The following is a 19,825-nucleotide window of genomic DNA, read 5'->3' as shown; positions in this document are numbered from 1 at the left end:
AATTATTCTGTCATTTTGTCCTCAATTAAAGCAAGTGTTGTCTTCTTTCAACATACTGAAGTATAAAGAAACTATAGTTCCTTGGCTGCACTTTTGATTGAAAAGAAAAAAATTCATAAGTCCCTGAGTAATTAAACTGTTATGCATTCACCTCTGGAAACTGCTGTGAAATCTGAGTTACTGTACTACCGTCTGCACCAGCCTCTAGTGAAGGGGGAGAATAAAATAGCCTGTAAGTTTCCTGAGCTTATGGTGCCATCAAGTGTACAATCCAGGTAGTACAACTCAGAACATAGATATTAACACCTGACATAAACTAGAAGTAAGCATGTCTTTAACTTACATTGCAAGTGTTGGCTGTCTTTGTCATGCTCACAGTCAAGAACCTGAGTTTCAAAAACAGGCACAAAGTTGCCCTGCTCTTCTGGCCCTTTAAGATAAAACACATATAGCACTTTAGATGTCTCACAGTGACCAGGTCTTTTACATTTTCCAACACTGTTGCTGATCTGTATGTTATTGGGTGCCATGCTTACCAGTGGGTGCTTCCAGAGCCAAGAACAGTCTTGTGTTCAGAGCTTCATGAGCACATTCAGAATGACCTTTAGGCTTTTTTTGCTACAGATACCGCACAGTAAAACATCACACCATCAGTGATAACTATAAACGCCTTTTTCAGTCAACAGTAGTACTGATCAGTACAAATCGGAACTGGTGTTAATATAAAAACGGTCTACCTGAAATTCTTTCCAGAGATTTGCTTGAAGTTCTCTCCTTTGACGTTTGATTTCCTTTTCTTTGTAGATCTCTGCAGACAAAATTTCATCCAATCGTCTCATTTCCTGAATGGCTCTCTGCAGTTTGGAGTCTTCCTTCTCTTCATCAGTAACATCAACGTGACTATGATCTAAATAAACACCTTTTACTAGAATTTAATTAAAACCATCCTGAAGCGAAAGAGCGCCTCTACGGCACATCCAACAAAATATATTAGCTATACCTCTGTCAGGCCCTCTGGGTGAGGTGCTGATCAATGGTATAGCTTCTTCTGTGTTGGTCGGGTTCTACGGAAAATTAGGACAAATAATCCCATTTTTAAACTTCATCACTAGTTTTGAAATGTGATTTACTTTGTCGTCTTTACGTAATTACCTGAATATCGGCAGCATCGTTGCTCAAAACAACAAGGGTAAATGGAGGTGTCGGACAAATCCTGTCGCTGTGAGGCAATGACACGCTAGACACACGGTTAACGTTACCTGTTTGCTCACTCGATGCAGGTCGAGAAATGTCGTCTAAACTACCTTTAATAATTTCCATGATGTGTATTTCTCAATTCAAGACGAACAACGACAATGAAATATTTACTATTCTAAAATAACTTGGCTAAGTAAAAGCAGCTGTAAGCAGAAACTTCCAATAGTTGGAACTATGGGCGCAAACGGTCCCGGATGTTGTAACTATGGACATACATTTGTTGCTATGGCTACCGAACGTAATCGAGCGTAGCTGACGCTTAGCGTTAAATCAGAGCAGACGGCTAACGTAACGGGAACTAGCTAGCGGTTAGCTGTAGTAGCCAGGACTCGGCTCGTTTACTCTAAATCATGATTTTGTCGGTATCGCAGTAACGTTACAGACCTTTGGCGTAGCTAAAATATTGTTGATAAATGCCTGAAGTGTGAGAAAGCGAGGGTGGAGGTTTCGAGGTCGTGTTTTCGCGGTGGGTAACGTTTTTTCAGCGACACATTTAGATTGATGTTTAGATTGCGTTAGCAAGCTAAAAGCAAATATTGATTGTATCGGGTAGCTAGCTAACGTTAGCTAACCTGATAATGAAAATCAGCTATGATGCACTCTCTGATATTCTGTACGTGGTAACAGTTTCAATCCAGTCATTGTCAGCGCTGTGGACTCTGTATATAAATGTGAATTTTGTTTTGGTCCTGGTCTCTTGTCTGTAAGGTTAATGTTGTCAAACTTGGTTATCAAGAAGCATTGGAAATGGGCGTGTAACGTTAGCCTAAGACACGGAACCTTTCTGGACCAGTGTTTTATATGTGGGAAATAGAATTCGCCAACATTCATCGTTAAAGCAGCAGCGCTTTCTAATAAATGCCATATTGCTTAAAGCATATAGCTACCTTTGTTATTATCTGTTTATGCTCTCAGTCCTGTCATTGTATCACTGTCCCGTAATCACACCCATTTCGCTGGCTGCTCTCCAAGCTCTGCGGAGCACCTGCACCAGACAGGTGTCAGCATATGGTTAAAACTATGGGCTCTCTCATTGTGATATATTTGTACCTTTGTAGTAACACGAATCTCTCATATTACCAGGCTGAGTTGATTCTGCAGGGGAAGATGTGCAATGGAATTATAGAGACAGTATCAAAAGCCTTCAGGGCCCACACCTCAGCCACTAAACAGTCCTTCTTGTTGCTGCTGGTACTGGCTGTAGTGTCCACTGGACAAGGGTCAGGTAAGAGGCAGAATTTATGGTTGCAATCTTGTACAATGCAAAGCTCTATGGGTTCTGTCTGTATTGCTAGTAACCTAAACAGGTTAAAAGTCAGAGAGATGCAGAGCTTGTTCTACTGTGCTGTTTAATCAGCTGTATCTTTACACTGATTGCAACTACAGCCAGTTACTCCTGACAGATTTTTGTTACAGGTTTATGATTGCTTAAGCAATGTGATTATCTGCGGAGCACATTATAGTCATTTGAAAGTTCATGTTATTCTGTCTGAAATATCTGTATCTGTGATACTGGCATATGGTTAAACAGCCACATACACTTGTTTATATTATTTTTATAATTTTGTTCCTCATAGCCTGTGTAATACAACACCACATATTACAGATATTAAAGTGATTAATGTGTTGAGTCAGTATCTTTCTGGCTACAAAGCCTTATTAGATAGAATATGTGGTTACCATCAGTCATGCTGTGTCTGTGTACTAGTGACCTCCCTGGTTAATGTACGCTACCTCAGTCCAGGCACAATGTATTTGTTGCTTTAATTCTTCCGAACCCTTAAGCAGTTTCACAGAATTTCTTCTTTGGCTTCTCTTTGCAGGATGTGTGAGGCCATACATGGTCCAGAACAGCTGGGTAAATCTCACAGAAACCAACAGGGGTTTGTTCCCTGTGGGCACAGTACTGCAGTACAGCTGTGACCCTGGTTACCTGCCAGACGGACCTAGCATCCTCACCTGCACCACATTGGGACGCTGGTCCTCTGAACCTCCTCACTGCATTCGCAGTGGTGGTAAGATATTCTTTCCACCACTATCTTTTTTATATAAATATATGATGTCACTGTATTGTGAATTACATCCTCACCAAACATGCTTCTCTCATAAGGAACAATTTCCAGGTTTTAATTATGTAGCACTTTAGTTTCTGTAATCACTTTTAGTCAGTTTTGCTAACATAAATTTAAAAAAAAAAGACACCAAGTACCTTTGTACTTTTTAAGTTGAGCTGGTATTTCATATGCTGTTTTGTTTCCCTTAGCATGTCTACCCCTCTCCAAACCTGAGAATGGAGGCTATACCTGCCACCCATCCCCCTGTCGAATGTTTTCCCACGGCACTGTGATTGAGTTTTTTTGTGATGAGGGCTTCATTCTCAGTGGCGACTATAATTACCTGACCTGTCAGGATGGACAGTGGGATGGCCCCATGCAGATGACTTGTGTCAGCCAAGGTTGGTTAGTCCTGCAGCTCAGGTTAATGTGTTGGTCCTAAACACGCAGCTTTCAGCAAAACCATAATACGCTATATAAATAGATAAATCATGAAATCAATGAAACAAATGGTGACATCAATCTTTATTTAAACCTAGCTTTTACGTTAAGCTCCTTGTCTAGTTATTGCAATTATTAAGTTTTTGTTTAGTTTTTAACTCATCGTGTTACCCTCTGTTCAGCTTTTTAAAATATATAAAAATAAATAAATCCAACCTATAATTGTCATTAAAAATTAATTACAGGTATTAACTATAGTTTTTAATGCTGTCCTTTTTTTAAGGTTGTGTAAGGCCCTCCTTGGTGCAGCATGGCTCAACTAATCTGACAGACACAAACAGGAGTTTGTTCCCAGTGGGCACAGTCCTACAGTACAACTGTGACCCAGGTTACCTACCAGCTGGGCCTAGCATCCTCACCTGCACCACACTGGGACGCTGGTCCTCTCAACCTCCTCACTGTGTTCGCAGTGATGGTAAAGATAATTGTAACCAAATGACTAGATCTGCTTTAGTTGAATAATAGTCTGGAGGTTTTCTATTTTTTATGATTTTTTATGTAGTTGTCAATATGTATTTCAATTTCTTTTTCAAACCTATTGTCTATATTTTCTGTTTTATATTTCAGTTTATATTTGTTTGAACACCTGCATTTACTTTGCATTAATAATTTGGATTGAGCAAACACAGCTTTAACTGTTCCCGTAAATGCTGTCAGAGACGTATTGGAGCTCTGCTCACACAAACCAACTCCACATGAGGTCAGAGACACATTTTGTGTCTTGAATCAACATCCAGCAACTGTGAAAATAGCCGTATTATGACCAGCATGCTGCCCAGATTGTAAGCATTCTTAGAATATCCATGGATGGAGACCAAGCAAACTTTTATTAAAACCAGGTGCACCCAAATTAAGTATTTATTGATTTTATTTCCTTCTTTCCATGGACAGTATGCCAGCCACCATATCAGCCAGAGAATGGGGGCTACACCTGCCACCCCTCCCCATGCGGAAGATTTTCTCATGGCACTGTGATTCAATATTTCTGTGACGAGGGTTATATTCTGAAGGGTGACTATAAAATCCGTACATGTCAGTATGGGAAATGGGACAACCTAATGCTGATCAGCTGCCTCTTAAAGCAAGGTAAAGTTAGATTACTTGAAACTTTTGTGTCCCAACTATTAGATAAAAGTTCTTATATAGGTAAATAAGTCAACTGTGCATGCACTCTTTTTACTCTAGCTACCCTTATTTATTCTTACTTACCTACTACATTTTGTGTTTCCATCTTTTTTTATTTGTTAAACTCTCTAATTTGTAACACTGCTTGTCGTTTCAAATGCCTTTTAAACAGAGTGTGTTTAATTGTCTTTTTTAAGGTTGTATAAGGCCCTCTATGGTGCAGCATGGCTCAACTAATCTGACAGACACCAACAGTAGTTTGCTCCCAGTGGGCACAGTTCTGCAGTACAGCTGTGACCCAGGTTACCAGCTTGATGGAACTAGAATCCTCACCTGTAACGCACAGGGGCACTGGGCCACAGAACCTCCTCGCTGTATACACAGTGACGGTAAAGACAAACGTCTTTAAAGTACTGTCTGCTTTTTTTTGTGTGTGTGTGATTGATTTTGTAATTGTCTTAATGTGTTCCTTTCTTTCTGTTGGCAGTGTGCCAGTCACCATATCAGCTAGACAATGGGGGCTACACCTGTCACCCTTCCCCCTGTGGAAGACTTTCTCATGGCACTGTGATTGAATATTTCTGTGATGAAGGTTATATTCTAAAGGGAGACTATAAATATCTTACCTGTCAGTATGGGGAATGGGACAGCCAAATGAAGCTCAGCTGCCTCATGGAGCAAGGTAAAGCTGAGATGACGTGAACTCTTAGATAAATTATTGCAAAGTTCTGTAAAAGTAAATGAGTCTGGTGTTTTCGTCTCACAGACCGCAATCCAGCTTTACCGCTGGGGATGCCTACCTTGTCCATAGTGGCATCCACAGCCAGCTCAGTGGCCCTTATCCTGCTTCTTGTGGTGGTGTTTGTCCTTCTACAGCCAAAGCTCAAATCCCTCCATCGGTGAGTGTGTTCTCAAAACTCTATTTGTTCACTACCTCATCTTATAATGGAAGTCATGGTAACCACTTTACATTGAGGGAAACCTTAATTTAACTTTTCATCTGGTCGTCTTTACTTAGACGTGATCAGGGGGTGTCCGGACAGCCCGTGTCAATCATGGTGGAAGGAGTCCAGGTGACTCTGCCCTCATATGAAGAAGCTGTGAATAGTGGTGGAACCTCAACCTCAGGTCTTAGCGCTGAGTCTCGAGTCCAGATAGTGCTGTCTGAGGGGCAGCATGCCACAGTGCCAGAGGCTGGTCCCTCTAGGGCTCCTTCCCTCAAACAGCAGCATTCTGAGATAGCTGTAGTCCACTGTGTACCACCATCCACATCCTCCTCATCACCCTCTCCCTCATCCTCTACCTGGGTTCTGGAGCATGCAGGTGCTGCAGTTCCTTCATCCTCCCAGAGACGGCCGTCTGCAGGCAGCGATCAACACAGCCTATCTCTGGACTCTGAGATGGACTACTCTGATGGTAAAGCCCCCTTGATATACAAGTTTTACTTATTTCAAGTGTCCACATTGTATTAATGCAGACATTTGATCTGTTTACAGATATGCCATTGCTGAAGGAGGCCTGAAACATGCTGCAACCTTTGGACTTATTGGAGACGGCAAGCAAAGCTACTGACCTGAACTGGTGAGCCGGAGGCCTTTTGAGGTTTTGTCAACACAGCTGTCACCACAGACAAGCTCATCTGAAAAGAGTCAAAGTGAAACTGTGGGTCACTCAGAACAGTTCCTCTGACCATCCCAAAGGAGAACAGACAAGACATTTACATGTACAGTACATACATGCTTACATTTTTTTTATAGGAATCCCTACATTATGTATGTATGTGTAATGTCTGAAGCCCTAGTTTGAAAATGTAGAACAAAAACAGAAAGGGAGGATAGTGTCTTAGAAAAAAACATGTTTGGAAAACATGACTCTTGCTTGAATGGGAAAAGTTGCAAACTTGTTTTTGGGAGCAGGTAATCTCATCACAGTCTTGTTTACTGTTCACTCTTACTTTTGTTTCACCACCTATCATATCACACCATTTCATCACTCGTGAAAGATACATAAAAGGCAAAGATACATGAATGCCATGTAATCTAGATTGTTAGTGATGCACATTCACAATGTCTGCAAATTTTTTTATATCATTATGTACAGTGTTATTAATCATGGCTTCCATCATTCCGCATGTCACTGTATAGTATAAGGCTAACTGTCCACCCAAAAGTCCACTCCATTAGTTGTTTTTATTGGATTGAGGGCAAATATTTTAGGTGATTTATTGATTCAGGCCTGCATTCAACACATTTCGTCCCTTCTAAGATTTCTTTTATCTCCTAACATATTCTCTTCACACTCATACCCTCCCCCCAATGGCCTTAGCTTTCCACTTCTATGCACAGGTATCTGTATTATGTCAAATAAGGAATTTTAAAAATGAATGTCAGTTAAAATGCCTCCACTGCTTAGGGATATCACTTGTACATCAGAAAATATTATCTTCTTAATTTATTCTGGCTGCTTGGAAATTCCTGTGTTATTTATTTGTGTCAGAACGCTGTTGATCAGCCATGGCTTCTTTTGATGTTTCATCAGCTCTTGGATAAAGCTGTTCACTTGATCGCTTCAGTTTGAATTCTACTGCAGGCACGTTATATGTGGCACTGTAAAAGTGGTCAGGAAAATCCAATACAAACAATGAGTAAGTGTACAGTAATGTGTATTGTCAGTGTTCACCTCATTTGAGTGTCCATTGAATTTAATTTTGGACTGAGGAATGGATGTTTTTTTTTCTCTTTGTGAAGATAGTATTTTAATATATGTAAAGGCTTTAATTTAAGTTTTCTCTGTGAATACCATATGGTCACTTTGATTAAATATTATTTGAGGAGTTCATATTGCTTGTAAACCTTTTTTTCATTACACACATTTTCGACATTTCAGAGATTGACTTTTTTTCTGTAGTTTATTTTCTGTATTTTATTTATAAAATGTGTTTAATCGTGTACAGCACAATTGTACATACTCAAAATCTTAAATTTTTATACTTTAATATTGTTACGTCCATAAAATTTGCTAATTTCAGCCTTAAATAGAAACATATAAATAGAAAAATCTTATTACTTGTAAGTACTTCAATGTGCACTACCTGTAGTTAACACTGTACAGACTTAGTTAAGTAAACTGCTGTAAAGTGTTAGTTGCTGCAAATGCTTTAAGACTCTTTTTTTTTTTTTTTTTTGTCAGACCCAGTCCTGAGCAAAGACCAAGCTTGTTTCCCTCCAGTACTGGGCTGTCTTTTGATGCTGTCACAGTTGTTTCACCTCCTCGTTTAACGTCAACCGTGGTATATTCCTGTTTCTGCACAAAAGCAGGGTGATGTTAGATTGGAATTCAAATACACCAATATAAATGTATGAAGAAAGTGCATGTGCTTGTGTCAACCCTCCATCCCACATCCCAGGTTCCCACTAGAAAAATACACACAGGCAGCTGTGACATTTACCATCAGCTTGTGCCTTGAATGTTTGGTAACATCTGAAGCACAGGACCAGGAAAAGGGCCTCAGCACACTGGAATGTGATGTACACCAAAGGGAAGAGAAACAAGTGTCCAATGACCTGTGGGGTAAAGACCACCTTCAGGATGGTAGTGCATAGCTGGATGTTTTGACATCCTGTCTCCATGGAGATGGTTCTGCTGCATCTGAAAACAGGTGAGTTATTTGTCATTCATTTTGTGATTACATTATAGGGTTTCATACTTAAATGTACCAATTTTATTGCAACTGGCTGAAATAACTTGAAATAACATAATTTTTTTCTAGGTTTCAGTCATTTATTTGCAGCTTTTTCACACATTTTTTAAGTTTCCCAAGCTGCTTTGTGAAAGACCAGTGAAAATCACTATTGCAATATACAAATTCTCTTTTACCTCTAAAACTTTACATTGAAAATGTAAATTAAATTAAAACTAGGTGGTCATTTAGCAAAGTATCAAAAGTAAGACTACTCATAAAGCAAAAAAATAGCCTCTAGGAGTGTTTTACTATTGCAAATGATATTGTATTATATTTTTAATGCATTAATATTTGTGTAGTGTCATTTTACTTTTGTAGTTTGTTGAGGTGGAAGTTGATGGCTCTAGTGGCATAAAACTAAAACTACCATATTTAGTTTATTTTGTGTAGTACATTTAAAAAGTTATATGAAATAGTGAAGCAGAGTCAAGTAACAATGCCACAAAACCTTCAAGGCCTCCCAGCCTTGAAGGTCCTATGGTTTAACTGTGGGTTATGCAACATTATCTTTATTTTTTCCCTCTAGTCTTGGTCTGTACTAGACACTTTAAGCTTTTCAGGCCCCAAAAAGTTCTTAAATAAACCCACAAATGCAAAATTATTAGAACTGCTCACAAATCACATCTACACTACACCCAGAGCCTGTGAATAATATGCATTGTCTCATTTTGCATGGTCATAAGTCAAAAAGGAGTAATATATACAATTCTGTCAAAAAGAAAAGGGGGAACATACTCAGACCTGAAAAACAAAAAAAAAATACTTAAAAATACTTAAAACTGTGAATGTATTGCATATTTTCCTGTTAGATAAAAATAGTAGAAGCACACTAATTATACCACAAGACTTAGTCCATTTGTCCGCTGCATACATTTAAAATGTAGTAACTGGGAGACAATTATGTATATTTAGTGTATGTTCACTTACTGAGAATTGAATCTGCATATGACAGACATGACATATCCCAGGATAAAGCCGATCAGTGGCATCAGTGCAGCCACGACCAGAATATCAGCTGTTAGGATCATCCATAGTACATCTTTGACTATAATGCCAGACAGGGTGAAAACTATAATGCCGGAGATGATCAGAATGCTGAGGCCGATCTGTCAAGATGGACAGTTTGGGTGAAAACATTTTTAAGTATTACATGAATCTGGATATAAAAACATTTCTCTATTTTCAAACATTGTCTGGAGGCATCAGAGTCTCATCTATTTAATGTGACCACAAATCACAGCCCATGTCATGTGATGAATAGTTTTGGTAAACTATTGGATCACTTTTTGTCCTTTAGGCCTTTTCCACAGGAGATTTTGATTTGTCCAAATAATAAAAGCACAAATCAAAAGAATGAAACTAATGACAGTTGAATTGGCTGCTTCAGTTTTAGGGTGTTGTGGATGTTGACGCATCGTCTCAATAGAGGGAACCTTGAATTTTAAAAAAGGCCTGTCATTAACAGATTATGTGTGTGCGAGTCTCACTTTTTTGATGGGTGGTGTGTATTGTGGTTTATAGTGGTTAATAGTGATGCCAATCCCACAAGGCACCAGGACTAATGCAAGAGCAATGATGATGCCGACGTATGGTATAGCATTTTCCAAACCAGGGAAACCTCGGCAAAGGATATAGAGCAGCAAAGGCATCAGGACGAGGGCTGCGATGTTCGAGAACGTGGTCATTATGATGCTGGGAGGGTAGGACACAGAGAACAATATTATACTGAACTGACTTAAAGGAAATAAACAATACATGTACAAGAACGGTCTTGCTTTGTAGGTTTCTGTTTATTGACCATCTGTGATTCAGCAGTAAATTGTGCTGACACAGCAAGTAAATAATTGTAGGCATCTTCCAGCCAAACAGGAAAGAGTACATCAACAAGGATTTACCTGAGGTTCATGTCACCCTTCAAGGCTAGGGAAAAAATGTTTGATAGGCTTCCACCTGGACAGCAGCCACAGATGAGCACAGTCACAGCCTTGATGGAATCCAACCTTAGGATTTTGGCTAGGCAGAAAGCAGTGAGGGGCATGATCCCGAACTGTGCCAACAGTGCAATTGCCACTCCCTTTGGCTTGAAGAGATGAGCCTTAATTTTGGAAATCTCCATTGTACAGCCAATGGATATCATGGTGATAAAGAGGATGACAATGGTGAAGATGTTGATGGGTCCGTTTAAAGGGGAGTTCTTCAGTAATGCCATGCTTTCATTTTCAGAGACATTAGACGTTATTCCCTCATAGACTTCTGTTATGTTCATTTTGGCACTTCGCAATACTGTCTGATTACATTCAGAGATTTTTTTTTTTTTACCTGTAACGCAAAGAATATTAAAAATATAAATGACAAAGAATTACACACTGAGATTCATTCATTTAGAGTGTATAAACCTGCAGAGAATTCATTACATTAAAGGCATATAACAACAATTTAGATGTTTATAGGTGGACATGAAGGTATTGAATTCTATTCTTTAAATTTTAGCATTTGCCTCGTCAGGCAGTCAAAGAATGTAACACCTGCCTTTTCATTTAACAGTTTAGTACCATCACCAACTGGCATAAGAAATTTAAGTAAAGATAATTGTTTTTACTGTGGTTTTTGTTCCTAAACTTAATGAAACCATGATGGTTCCATATTCATAAACATGTGTTGACTGTTTTTTGTCTATAATGCAGATAGCAGGCTAAATGTAGTGATAATCTTGAACATAATAGTGGTAAACTCACCACAAAGAAAAAAAGAAATTATTTTTCATTCAAATGCGACAATGGATGAGAAATGAGTTCACTGAACTTCATGATGTAACACTGAATATACCAGCATGAGTCGTTAGCACTGTTGCCTCACAGTATGTAGGTTCCAGGTTCAAAACCCAGCAGGGGCCTTTCTGTGTGGAGTTTGCATGTTCTCCCTGTGCTTGTGTGGGTTTTCTCCAGGTACTCTGGTTTCCTCCCACAGTCCAAAAACATGTATGTCAGGTTGATTGGTGACTCTAAATTGCCCATAGGAGTGATTTGCAGTCTGTTTTTAGTGCTCTACAAATATTTTTCTTGATTCTCCCATTAAAAATTCCACAAAAACACTTTATACTGTTAAATACTGCATGGACAAACATACACAGTGTCATAGATGTGAAGCTGAATAATACGACAGTTACGACGTCAGCTTTCAGTCACTGCAGTCACTTTTTTTTGTATGTGATTGCTTAGAAGTAATATTTAGTGTTGCACTTTAACATCAGCTTTAATTTCGCTCTTCATCTTAGAGAAACAATCTGTCATTCTATCTTACAGAGCTGTGTGGTAAATTAGAGTGAATTGATTTGAATTATAACATTGATAGTTTGAAGCAGTGCATTCAAGTCCCCTTCCATTCAAAAAAAGCTTTGCTTATTGTCCTTTGAATGTTTGGCCATCACATAAATGTGTAGAGTTTGACACTAAAAGACATGAGCAAAGTTTCTAAGGGCTGATCTTAAATCTGAGCAACACACGTAGAACCATCATTTTTTAAAATCACAAGTCGTTTAGGATCAAATTTCAAGTTACTGGCGATGAAGCCTTTTATGCCTGAGATAATAAACACACTTGAAAGAGATTAGGGATGCTTCCCTGTTGATTCTGGTTTGATATTAGTGAGAGGAATAATTACACTACAACAAATCAGTTTATCACATGGAGTAACAACATGTGGCCACTTTTATGTGTCTATCGGTTTGTGAATGGTGTTGAAAGTCTACAGCACAGATGAACAGGCTGTGGATCCTGTTTACTTTAATGATTTTACTCTGTTTTACTCTGTTTACTTTAATCTTTTTTGGTCTTTTTACAGACATTTCTGATAATATAAAGATAAAACACTGCCAGTCTTAACCTTTAAAAAAAAACAAAAAAAACAGCTAGTAGTAATTGGATAAGTAATAACTTTCTTACCTTATTTTCAGGCCAGCTTTTGCCACTTCAAACTGTGCTTACCCACACACTTTTTTCCATCCATGGTCACATTCTTGTACTGAACTCCTTTTCTCTGTTTGGACCCACAGGCCCTCCCCTCATTGTCACATGGGTCCATGACAGAATGATATGTAGGCACTCAAATCCAAAAACAACAATCAAAAAGACATTCTGTGGAAGTCCTTGCACAACCATTTTTATCTCCATGTGTTACACAGTTTTCTATTTAGCAGTCCATTTTTGATTTGTTTTTGATCCAAAACAACATACATTCCTATACATATGTATATGTATAGATAAACACACATACACATATATAGTTTACACACCCACATACACATCCGTATGTAGTACCATATCTCTCCAATGAAAAAAGCATAGACTAAAAGAGTATAGATTTAGTCTAATGCTTATTTTACTTCCCCTGCTCACGAGCAGTGTACAGAATCCCAATACTAAAGTATTTCTACCTACCTATCTATCTATGATCCCTAAAATTTACCAACCTACTAATCAAATCTAAATTCACTCTATCTACTTTCTGATTTGCATCCCGTATTTATATTCAGCTTCATTATTCTCATTACTCAGGCTATCTTTTATCATCGTTACTGGGACAGCTACTGATGCCATTTCATTTCCATGGAGAGTTGAACTCTCCATGGGCAATGTGAGAAAATTTGGCATCGCATCAAAGTTAGGCTCAGTAATCTGGAAAGAAAATAATTGTTTCTGTACATCTATTGAGGCACTTGATTCATTTGACCTCATTTGCATGTGTAAACAAACTTTCAATTAACATTATGCAACCAGGCAGAGGACTGAATTTGCCTTTTGTCTTTTTTTTTTAAAAAGGGGACCCCCTGTTGTTTTGAGACTGGGTTGCTTTGTACTATGTACTTTTAACTTTTCTTTTATTTCTGTAAAGGACTTTGATTTACTCTGTGTATGAATTGTGCTATACAAACAATCTTGCCTTGCCTTTGTTCACCAATATTTTTTTTATTTACAACTCACACAAGAGATCAGACATGTTAAACAAGGCTCAACTATTGCTGACCTTATGGCTAAAAGAGATTAACACAAAGTTAAAGGTCCCACATCTTAAAATCTATACACACTTTGCATGCTGACATTATGTGGTATCTCTTACAGGAAAAACAACATGGGCTCTTTAATGTGCTTCTTGGGACTCTTCTCATTCAAATAACAATATGTTTTCCCTTATCTTAATCCCGAACTAGCCCTCACCCTTTAGTCATGTGGTGGCTAGTAAAGGGTGAGGGCTAGTTAAGCCACCATAAGACATGGTGCTTAACCTGATCTAACCTTATCCTAACCCTTGAGGGACCATCTTTTTTCCTACTCTCTGTTTGCTTTTGCAAATGTAAAATATTAAATATTAAATGATAAATTCTGAACACATAAAGGTAGATTAGCTGTTAATCCTGTTGTTTAAAAAAATAAAAGATGGCAAAGTTTTCTGAACAAATTAGACAAGACAAATTCCTGATACTAAAGCCTATTTCATTGCTGCAGTAGGTTTATAAGCAGTGGCAGCTTCCTGCAGCAGCTATTTAAAGGTCCTATGGGGGCAAGTGTGCAGCCATGGGTGGTGAGTGGGGTGGAGGGGAGGGCTGCTGAAGTGAGCTAGGCCACCATCTGGCCTCACAGTCAGATGCTGCAAAGTAGGGCCTAGTTATTGTAGCAGGGTACCATGCTAAAAACAGCACCATCCTTACATCACAGAATCACTTTGGCATGAAATGTATATTTATAGAGAAGCTTTAACATCAAATTTAACGGTACAGCCTTAAGGCTATACAGATTTTTTCCTGACAGTTTAATAAAATATTGTTTTCTAATATGTAAGCATATTAGCAAAGAAGCATCCATTGGATTTAAAACACCCAAACTCCTGAGGCAGCTGCTGTGTTTGCGAGTTATACAAGATAACAGTATATTTTGGTTGGTCTGCATCCGTGGGCTTATGGGAAATGTTGTTCAAAATCCATAAACCGCACCAGTTCAGAGCGAGCTGCGTATTACCAACTTACCTCATTATCCACAAGGCCTTGCGTGTTGCGCCTGCGCTGTGTTTGTTTTCCAGTCCATGTGTAGGCGAATCACATGTAGAGAAACGTTGGTCGTCATGTCGCTGCTGTAGCAGACCTCGGTGCTACATTTTATTAATCGCTTCCCCTTGTAGCTGAACTTTGATAAATTGTTTTATTTTCTCATACAGTTTTACCGAAGAATGAGCGAGAACGATGACATCGAAGTCGACAGCGATGTATGTGGTTTAGTTTCCTCTGGAAGTAGCTAGCCAGGTTGTTAGCCAAACAGCAACTTTACCATCCACTAACCCTACGCTGTGCAGTTAAGGTAGCTAGCTAGCTAGCGTTTCTTGGCTAACACCAGATTTTACGACGAGCAGTGACGGGAATGGTGGGAAAGTGTTGTGTTGGGGTGAATAAGTTGTGTCTTTCTACTGCTGCGGTAAAGCTGATAATTTCTGTGGGTCAGCTCGACAGAAAAACAACTCCAGCTTGTTGTAATACATTGACAGGACTGTGGTGGCCAGTCACTTAAACACACACGTCAATAAAATGCTGCGTTCATGGTCGACAGCTCGGCTGTCGCTGTAAACAAGGTCAGCTCACCTGAACTAAAAAGCGAGGTGGCTCTTAGTAAAAGGAATTTCTTATTAAAAACCAATCACGTGGACACAATACAATTTTTTCACTATACCTAGATATATTTAGCCGACGTACGGGGGAAACTAGCAGGGTGAATGTTTTGTTTTGACCATCTAGTTTTAATCAATGTATAACGTTACCGTCCTTTCACCCATGTAGTTAAACTGCGAGCAGCGAGCCTGCTATACGTGCTCATTTCAGTTCCTGTTACTGTACAGGTCAGCTATAAATATGCTGTGGTGCCATTTATTATGCATCTGATCAGATCCATAAACTGCTCATATATTTCTCACAGCCATGAGTCCCCCTCCCCCCAGCTGAGCGAGCTGTGACCTCCAGGTTTGATTCCAAAAGAACCACATTATACATTAGGTCCAGGGAAGCCTACGTTGTTACTTATAGTATCATCATCCAGACCTTAATACGACGATTTTAGTCTTGTTACCTCACTGTTAAGCATTACTGTATACCAGTATTTCTGTTAAAATGTGCTGAGCAGTTACCTTCACACAATATTGTTAATATATTTAACATTTGGCCTTGTAAAGTATTTTAGGGGGTGTATAACTATACAAGGACTAACACCTGCATTCAGATGTTAAATTTGGGCCTGTCTGTGATCAGTCACATGAAGGAACACGTCTGCAATTTCTAACCAAATTCTCGACAATTTTTAAGATAAAGGACCTTATGTTCTTCTTGTGGTTGATGTTTAGTGAAATATTCACCTTTATGCAGGAGAAGGGTAATGTGTTAGTGTGTTAGGGTTAGTGTTAGTGGATTGCATCATGAAATGACATCCAGCCTGAAGCTGTTACAGCAGGTGCTGAAGGAGACTGTATATCCAGGTGCTCTCTCTGCTGTGGGACACAGGCTATGGGAGAGAGATTACATTTTCAATCAGTGACGTTTTTTTATTTAATCTGTCTTGCATTGACTTGCAACTCTGTTAACTGCTCTCTTTAGAAGACTATTCATTTATTACATATCAAAAAAGAAAATACTGTACTTTGGGCCTAACTGGCTATGGAAATGCAGAATAGCCAAAATTAGGCTTCAGATGTTATATTTTTTGGTATGTAATAAATAAGGGCAGGGTGTACCCCTCCCTTTCACCCAGAGAGAGCTGGGATAGGCTCCAGCAGATCCCTGTGACCCTAAAGAGGAATAAGCAGGTATAGATGATGCATGGATGTAATAGATATATTGATTTTAAAGGAAGCAGTTAACAGAGTTGTAAGTCTTTGTGAGCAGATGGATGAACTTAGAAACATTACACTTACACAACATGGGCCTGATGCATGATGTCAAAATGATATTTAAACATTTGGATTCAAGACCAGACTGCTATTTATTCCACTTGTTTGCAGTTTAAAGCTGCAGCTTTTGTATATTGTAGCTTTACATTGTTTCCAGTTTTTGTCCTATATATTAAAGAAGTCATGTAGACATCAATTAACAAATATGCTTGTGCCTGCCTTGGTTTTATCTTGTGTGTTTTTGGATAAATGTCCTGTGTTTTCGGAATTCCCATTGTAAACATTATCTATCCGCTTGCAGGCAGACAAGCGAGCACATCACAACGCGCTGGAGCGCAAACGCAGGGACCACATTAAAGACAGCTTTCACAGTTTACGAGATTCTGTGCCTGCATTGCAAGGGGAGAAGGTGAGAGGAAAATATATTCATCTTTTACATGTCATAAATTCTGATTGGAAAAAAATAGATTTAAGAATCAGGAGGATAATGATGATGATAGCAGCTTTTGTGCTCAACAGCCTTTTTCTTGTCAGTCAGTGTGCCACCTCATATGCCATGCTAAAAAAAGAAAATAACATATATTAAATAGATATGGACTAAAGAGAAATTTGAAGTGTCATTTGCAAAGTTGCAAACATGTCCATGACAGTTTGTTACAATCCAAAATTTATTCTAATGTATTACCAGCAAAATCTACTGATAGTATTAAATGTCAAAGTACATGTTTTGTAGAAAAAACATATACAATATTACATGTATTGCACAAATGGATACTAATACATCACAGTTGGTGGCTGTTGAGCTGGTTCTGTGTACCTTGTATGTAGTTAGTTTAGTTCAACCTTGGGTTGGGTCTCTCTAAAGTGCCTCTAAAGATCAATCTGAGGGGTCATTATATTATTGTTTGGACAGAAAAGAATAAAAAAGAATCTTCTATAAAAAAAAGTGTAATTTGGATAGAAGGATAAATTAGCAGAAAATGGAAATGATCAAGTACTGTACAAGTAGCACAGACTCACTGATGGACATGTAAATGTACTTACTGCTCTGAACAAGTATAAAGACCACAGCATAGACACGTAACACTGGTCACTGCATACCTGTTGTAGTATGATTGATACATGTTCTACCTGGACACATTCAGTAGACACTGCTCTCTAAAATTTGTGCTGACAGAGTTCTGTTAAACAGGCTTCCCGAGCACAGATTCTAGACAAAGCCACTGAGTACATCCAATTCATGAGGCGAAAAAACCATACCCACCAGCAAGACATTGATGACTTAAAGAAGCAGAATGCACTGCTGGAGCAGCAGGGTGAGTGGAGGGACATTTCAGTGTTTTTTTGTTTGTTTGTTTGTTTTAATGACTGATATTTTGCTGCAGATACTCTGGTGTGTTTGATAAGAGTGATATTTACAACTTTTTTGTTGTCTGTTCCTGTCCACCGTCTCCAGTTCGTGCACTGGAGAAGGCCAGAGGGAACACTCAGCTCCAGACAAACTACTCCTCTGACAGCAGCTTGTACACGAACTGTAAAGGGAGCGCAGTGTCCGCCTTTGATGGCGGATCCGACTCCAGCTCTGAATCAGAGCCAGACGAGCCGCCCAACAGAAAGAAGCTGCGAGTGGAGCCCAGCTAGACCTGGGGCCACCGCAGGCTTCCCAGACAGACACTCTTTACCCACCAGCCCTGACTACCTTTCCACACTCAGTCCTGCCTTCTTATGCTAGTCCAGGACATGAAGTGGAACAGTGTGAGAGAGGTGCTTTTATATACAAAATGCTTCTACCTTCATTTTTCTTCTGGCAAGCATCCTGTTACTCCTCCTGTGGCGTAGCTACAACTTTTTAGACCCCCAATGTGAGGCAGCTCTGCAGTTTTAAAGGACTTGATGCTTTTCAAACCCCATGACAACCATTCATAATCAAATGTGGAGATTACAAGGTACAAAAAAAAGTTGGGTAATTTTGAACAACCTCTGCAGTCTATTGGAAGAGTCATGAGATTTGACAACCTTTGACAAAATGGCAGTTATAAATAGTTTACCTTTTTAATATTCATACTTTTCCAGAAAAGAATGTGATGTCGCTTCTGAAAAAAAAAAATTGATTCATCACCCAAGATGCAACCCTCCCTATTTAGTGTAAGTGGCTGATAATTTTGTCTTTGAATTTTTTTGTGTAATCAAATGAATCCCTTTATTTATAGCGATGCATCAAAAATGATCACAACCCCGATGTATTTTGTCTGATCTCCGTCATGTTTGGCTTGAGATTTTCCAGAGATAAACAAGTTGACCTGTTGTTTTCCTGGATTCACAGGTTCAGCTATTTATTTTCTTCTATTTTTTATTATTATTAAATACATTGAGTATAAAATAAAAACTCCACTGGATACTGAATGTTAACAATACAGTTAAAGGGCAGTAACCTTTATTTTTCAGTCAGTGTGTGATATGTAACACTCTTCCGTGCTGTCATTTCTGCAAACGAAAAGCCTTCCCATGAAATATATGCCTGTGCTGGGAACTTAAATCTCTTTTTTTCTTATTGCAGAGGTAAATTAGTGTGTTTGTAATCGATATTTGTTTGTTCCGTTCATGGAAATTACAGGTATGTTGTACATACTGCCAATGATTGTCTTGCAAGTTAAGGCATACCTTTATTATGAGACTATAAATAAAACTATTTTATCCTTTTGGGATGTATTTTTGACTCAACAGGTCTATTACTTTATTGCTGCTTCTTGTACCCTAACCTACCTAAGGCATTTTTCAATATATGAAACTTATTTGTATGTGTGTTAATTAAATAATCTGATATTTCTAATGCCATTTAAGAAACTGTAATTGAAGCTAATGGGAAGGATAATTTACTGAAGTAATGGATGACCTTGGCCTTTTAAATGTTTCTTCATCACATCACGGAATTTGAGTTGAGGTGCCAGTGGTGCACAAAAGAGGATTTGTTTTTGTACTCAGTTTCAGCAAATAAGCAGTCAATAATAGCTAGTGGAATTTTTTTTCTTGGCAGATCAAAATCTCCTTAGGTGAGTAGGGATTATTGGTGCAATTTGTTCCATTTTTTCAGTTTATAATACCTGGCTGCAGCACTAGCTTTATTAAGTCAGGACTGGGTCAGCCCATGTTTCTGCCCGTTTGTTTTCCAACTGCCCCTGTGGTACCTACTATCTGGATCAGGTGTGCTCAGTCAGCCAGAAGCTGG

At 38.8% G+C, this 19,825-nt stretch overlaps 4 protein-coding genes across 7 annotated transcripts in view; 2 read left to right on the top strand and 2 right to left on the bottom strand.

The window, feature by feature from the left end:
* fsip1 (fibrous sheath interacting protein 1) overlaps positions 1-1,470 on the bottom strand; it is a 54,076-nt gene extending 52,606 nt beyond the window's left edge. Inside the window, exons 1-5 of one of the 2 annotated variants that reach the window (XM_026303588.2) lie at positions 1,153-1,470; positions 1,001-1,064; positions 738-919; positions 537-618; positions 344-430 (exon numbers count right to left, since the gene is read on the bottom strand). In XM_026303588.2, coding sequence (XP_026159373.1) covers positions 344-430; positions 537-618; positions 738-919; positions 1,001-1,064; positions 1,153-1,320 — 583 coding nt within the window. In that variant the 5' untranslated portion in view covers positions 1,321-1,470. The remainder of the gene's footprint in view (positions 1-343; positions 431-536; positions 619-737; positions 920-1,000; positions 1,065-1,152) is intronic. The other variant, XM_026303597.2, reaches the window with a different exon arrangement.
* Positions 1,471-1,520: 50 nt separating this feature from the next.
* On the top strand, positions 1,521-7,775 carry LOC113128320 (sushi domain-containing protein 4-like). Of its 2 annotated transcripts, XM_026303567.2 has the most exons (11): positions 1,522-1,723; positions 2,341-2,482; positions 3,081-3,272; positions 3,521-3,712; positions 4,036-4,227; positions 4,704-4,898; positions 5,135-5,326; positions 5,425-5,619; positions 5,704-5,836; positions 5,956-6,353; positions 6,434-7,775. In XM_026303567.2, the coding sequence occupies exons 2-11, from the start codon at positions 2,365-2,367 to the stop codon at positions 6,457-6,459; spliced, it is 1,833 nt and encodes a 610-aa protein (XP_026159352.1). In that variant the 5' UTR covers positions 1,522-1,723; positions 2,341-2,364; the 3' UTR covers positions 6,460-7,775. The 2 variants fall into 2 exon arrangements, with proteins under 2 accessions (XP_026159361.1, XP_026159352.1); XM_026303576.2 differs by lacking the exon at positions 4,704-4,898 and having other exon boundaries at positions 1,521-1,723.
* A 396-nt stretch (positions 7,776-8,171) lies between these two features.
* LOC113130323 (sodium/bile acid cotransporter-like) lies at positions 8,172-12,738 on the bottom strand. The gene is made up of 6 exons (XM_026306849.1): positions 12,621-12,738; positions 10,575-10,998; positions 10,167-10,371; positions 9,607-9,785; positions 8,386-8,585; positions 8,172-8,240 (listed from the first exon to the last, which is right to left on the bottom strand). Exons 2-6 carry the CDS (start codon positions 10,943-10,945, stop codon positions 8,218-8,220), a joined length of 978 nt encoding a protein of 325 aa, XP_026162634.1. The 5' UTR covers positions 10,946-10,998; positions 12,621-12,738; the 3' UTR covers positions 8,172-8,217.
* Positions 12,739-14,756: 2,018 nt separating this feature from the next.
* On the top strand, positions 14,757-19,308 carry LOC113131283 (protein max-like). Of its 2 annotated transcripts, none has more exons than XM_026308394.2 (4): positions 14,757-14,934; positions 16,901-17,008; positions 17,792-17,915; positions 18,056-19,308. In XM_026308394.2, exons 1-4 carry the CDS (start codon positions 14,899-14,901, stop codon positions 18,238-18,240), a joined length of 453 nt encoding a protein of 150 aa, XP_026164179.1. In that variant the 5' UTR covers positions 14,757-14,898; the 3' UTR covers positions 18,241-19,308. The 2 variants fall into 2 exon arrangements, with proteins under 2 accessions (XP_026164179.1, XP_026164170.1); XM_026308385.2 differs by having other exon boundaries at positions 17,777-17,915.
* The last annotated feature ends 517 nt before the right edge of the window (positions 19,309-19,825 follow it).

This window comes from Mastacembelus armatus, chromosome 22 (assembly GCF_900324485.2).
Source record: "Mastacembelus armatus chromosome 22, fMasArm1.2, whole genome shotgun sequence".
Taxonomy (NCBI): domain Eukaryota; kingdom Metazoa; phylum Chordata; class Actinopteri; order Synbranchiformes; family Mastacembelidae; genus Mastacembelus; species Mastacembelus armatus.
This window is presented reverse-complemented; position numbering and strand designations above follow the sequence as displayed.

Coding starts and splice junctions, on each gene's coding strand:
- LOC113128320 (XM_026303567.2), top strand. CDS start 2,365: ATGTGCAATGGAATTATAGAGACAGTATCAAAAGCCTTCAGGGCCCAC. Junction 3,273..3,520: donor TCACTGCATTCGCAGTGGTG/GTAAGATATTCT, acceptor TGTTTCCCTTAG/CATGTCTACCCCTCTCCAAA. Junction 5,837..5,955: donor AAGCTCAAATCCCTCCATCG/GTGAGTGTGTTC, acceptor GTCTTTACTTAG/ACGTGATCAGGGGGTGTCCG.
- LOC113130323 (XM_026306849.1), bottom strand. CDS start 10,945: ATGAACATAACAGAAGTCTATGAGGGAATAACGTCTAATGTCTCTGAA. Junction 10,372..10,574: donor AAGGGTGACATGAACCTCAG/GTAAATCCTTGT, acceptor CTACCCTCCCAG/CATCATAATGACCACGTTCT. Junction 8,586..9,606: donor ATATGCAGATTCAATTCTCA/GTAAGTGAACAT, acceptor ACCTGTTTTCAG/ATGCAGCAGAACCATCTCCA.
- LOC113131283 (XM_026308385.2), top strand. CDS start 14,899: ATGAGCGAGAACGATGACATCGAAGTCGACAGCGAT. Junction 14,935..16,900: donor ACATCGAAGTCGACAGCGAT/GTATGTGGTTTA, acceptor ATCCGCTTGCAG/GCAGACAAGCGAGCACATCA. Junction 17,009..17,776: donor CTGCATTGCAAGGGGAGAAG/GTGAGAGGAAAA, acceptor TTGTGCTGACAG/AGTTCTGTTAAACAGGCTTC.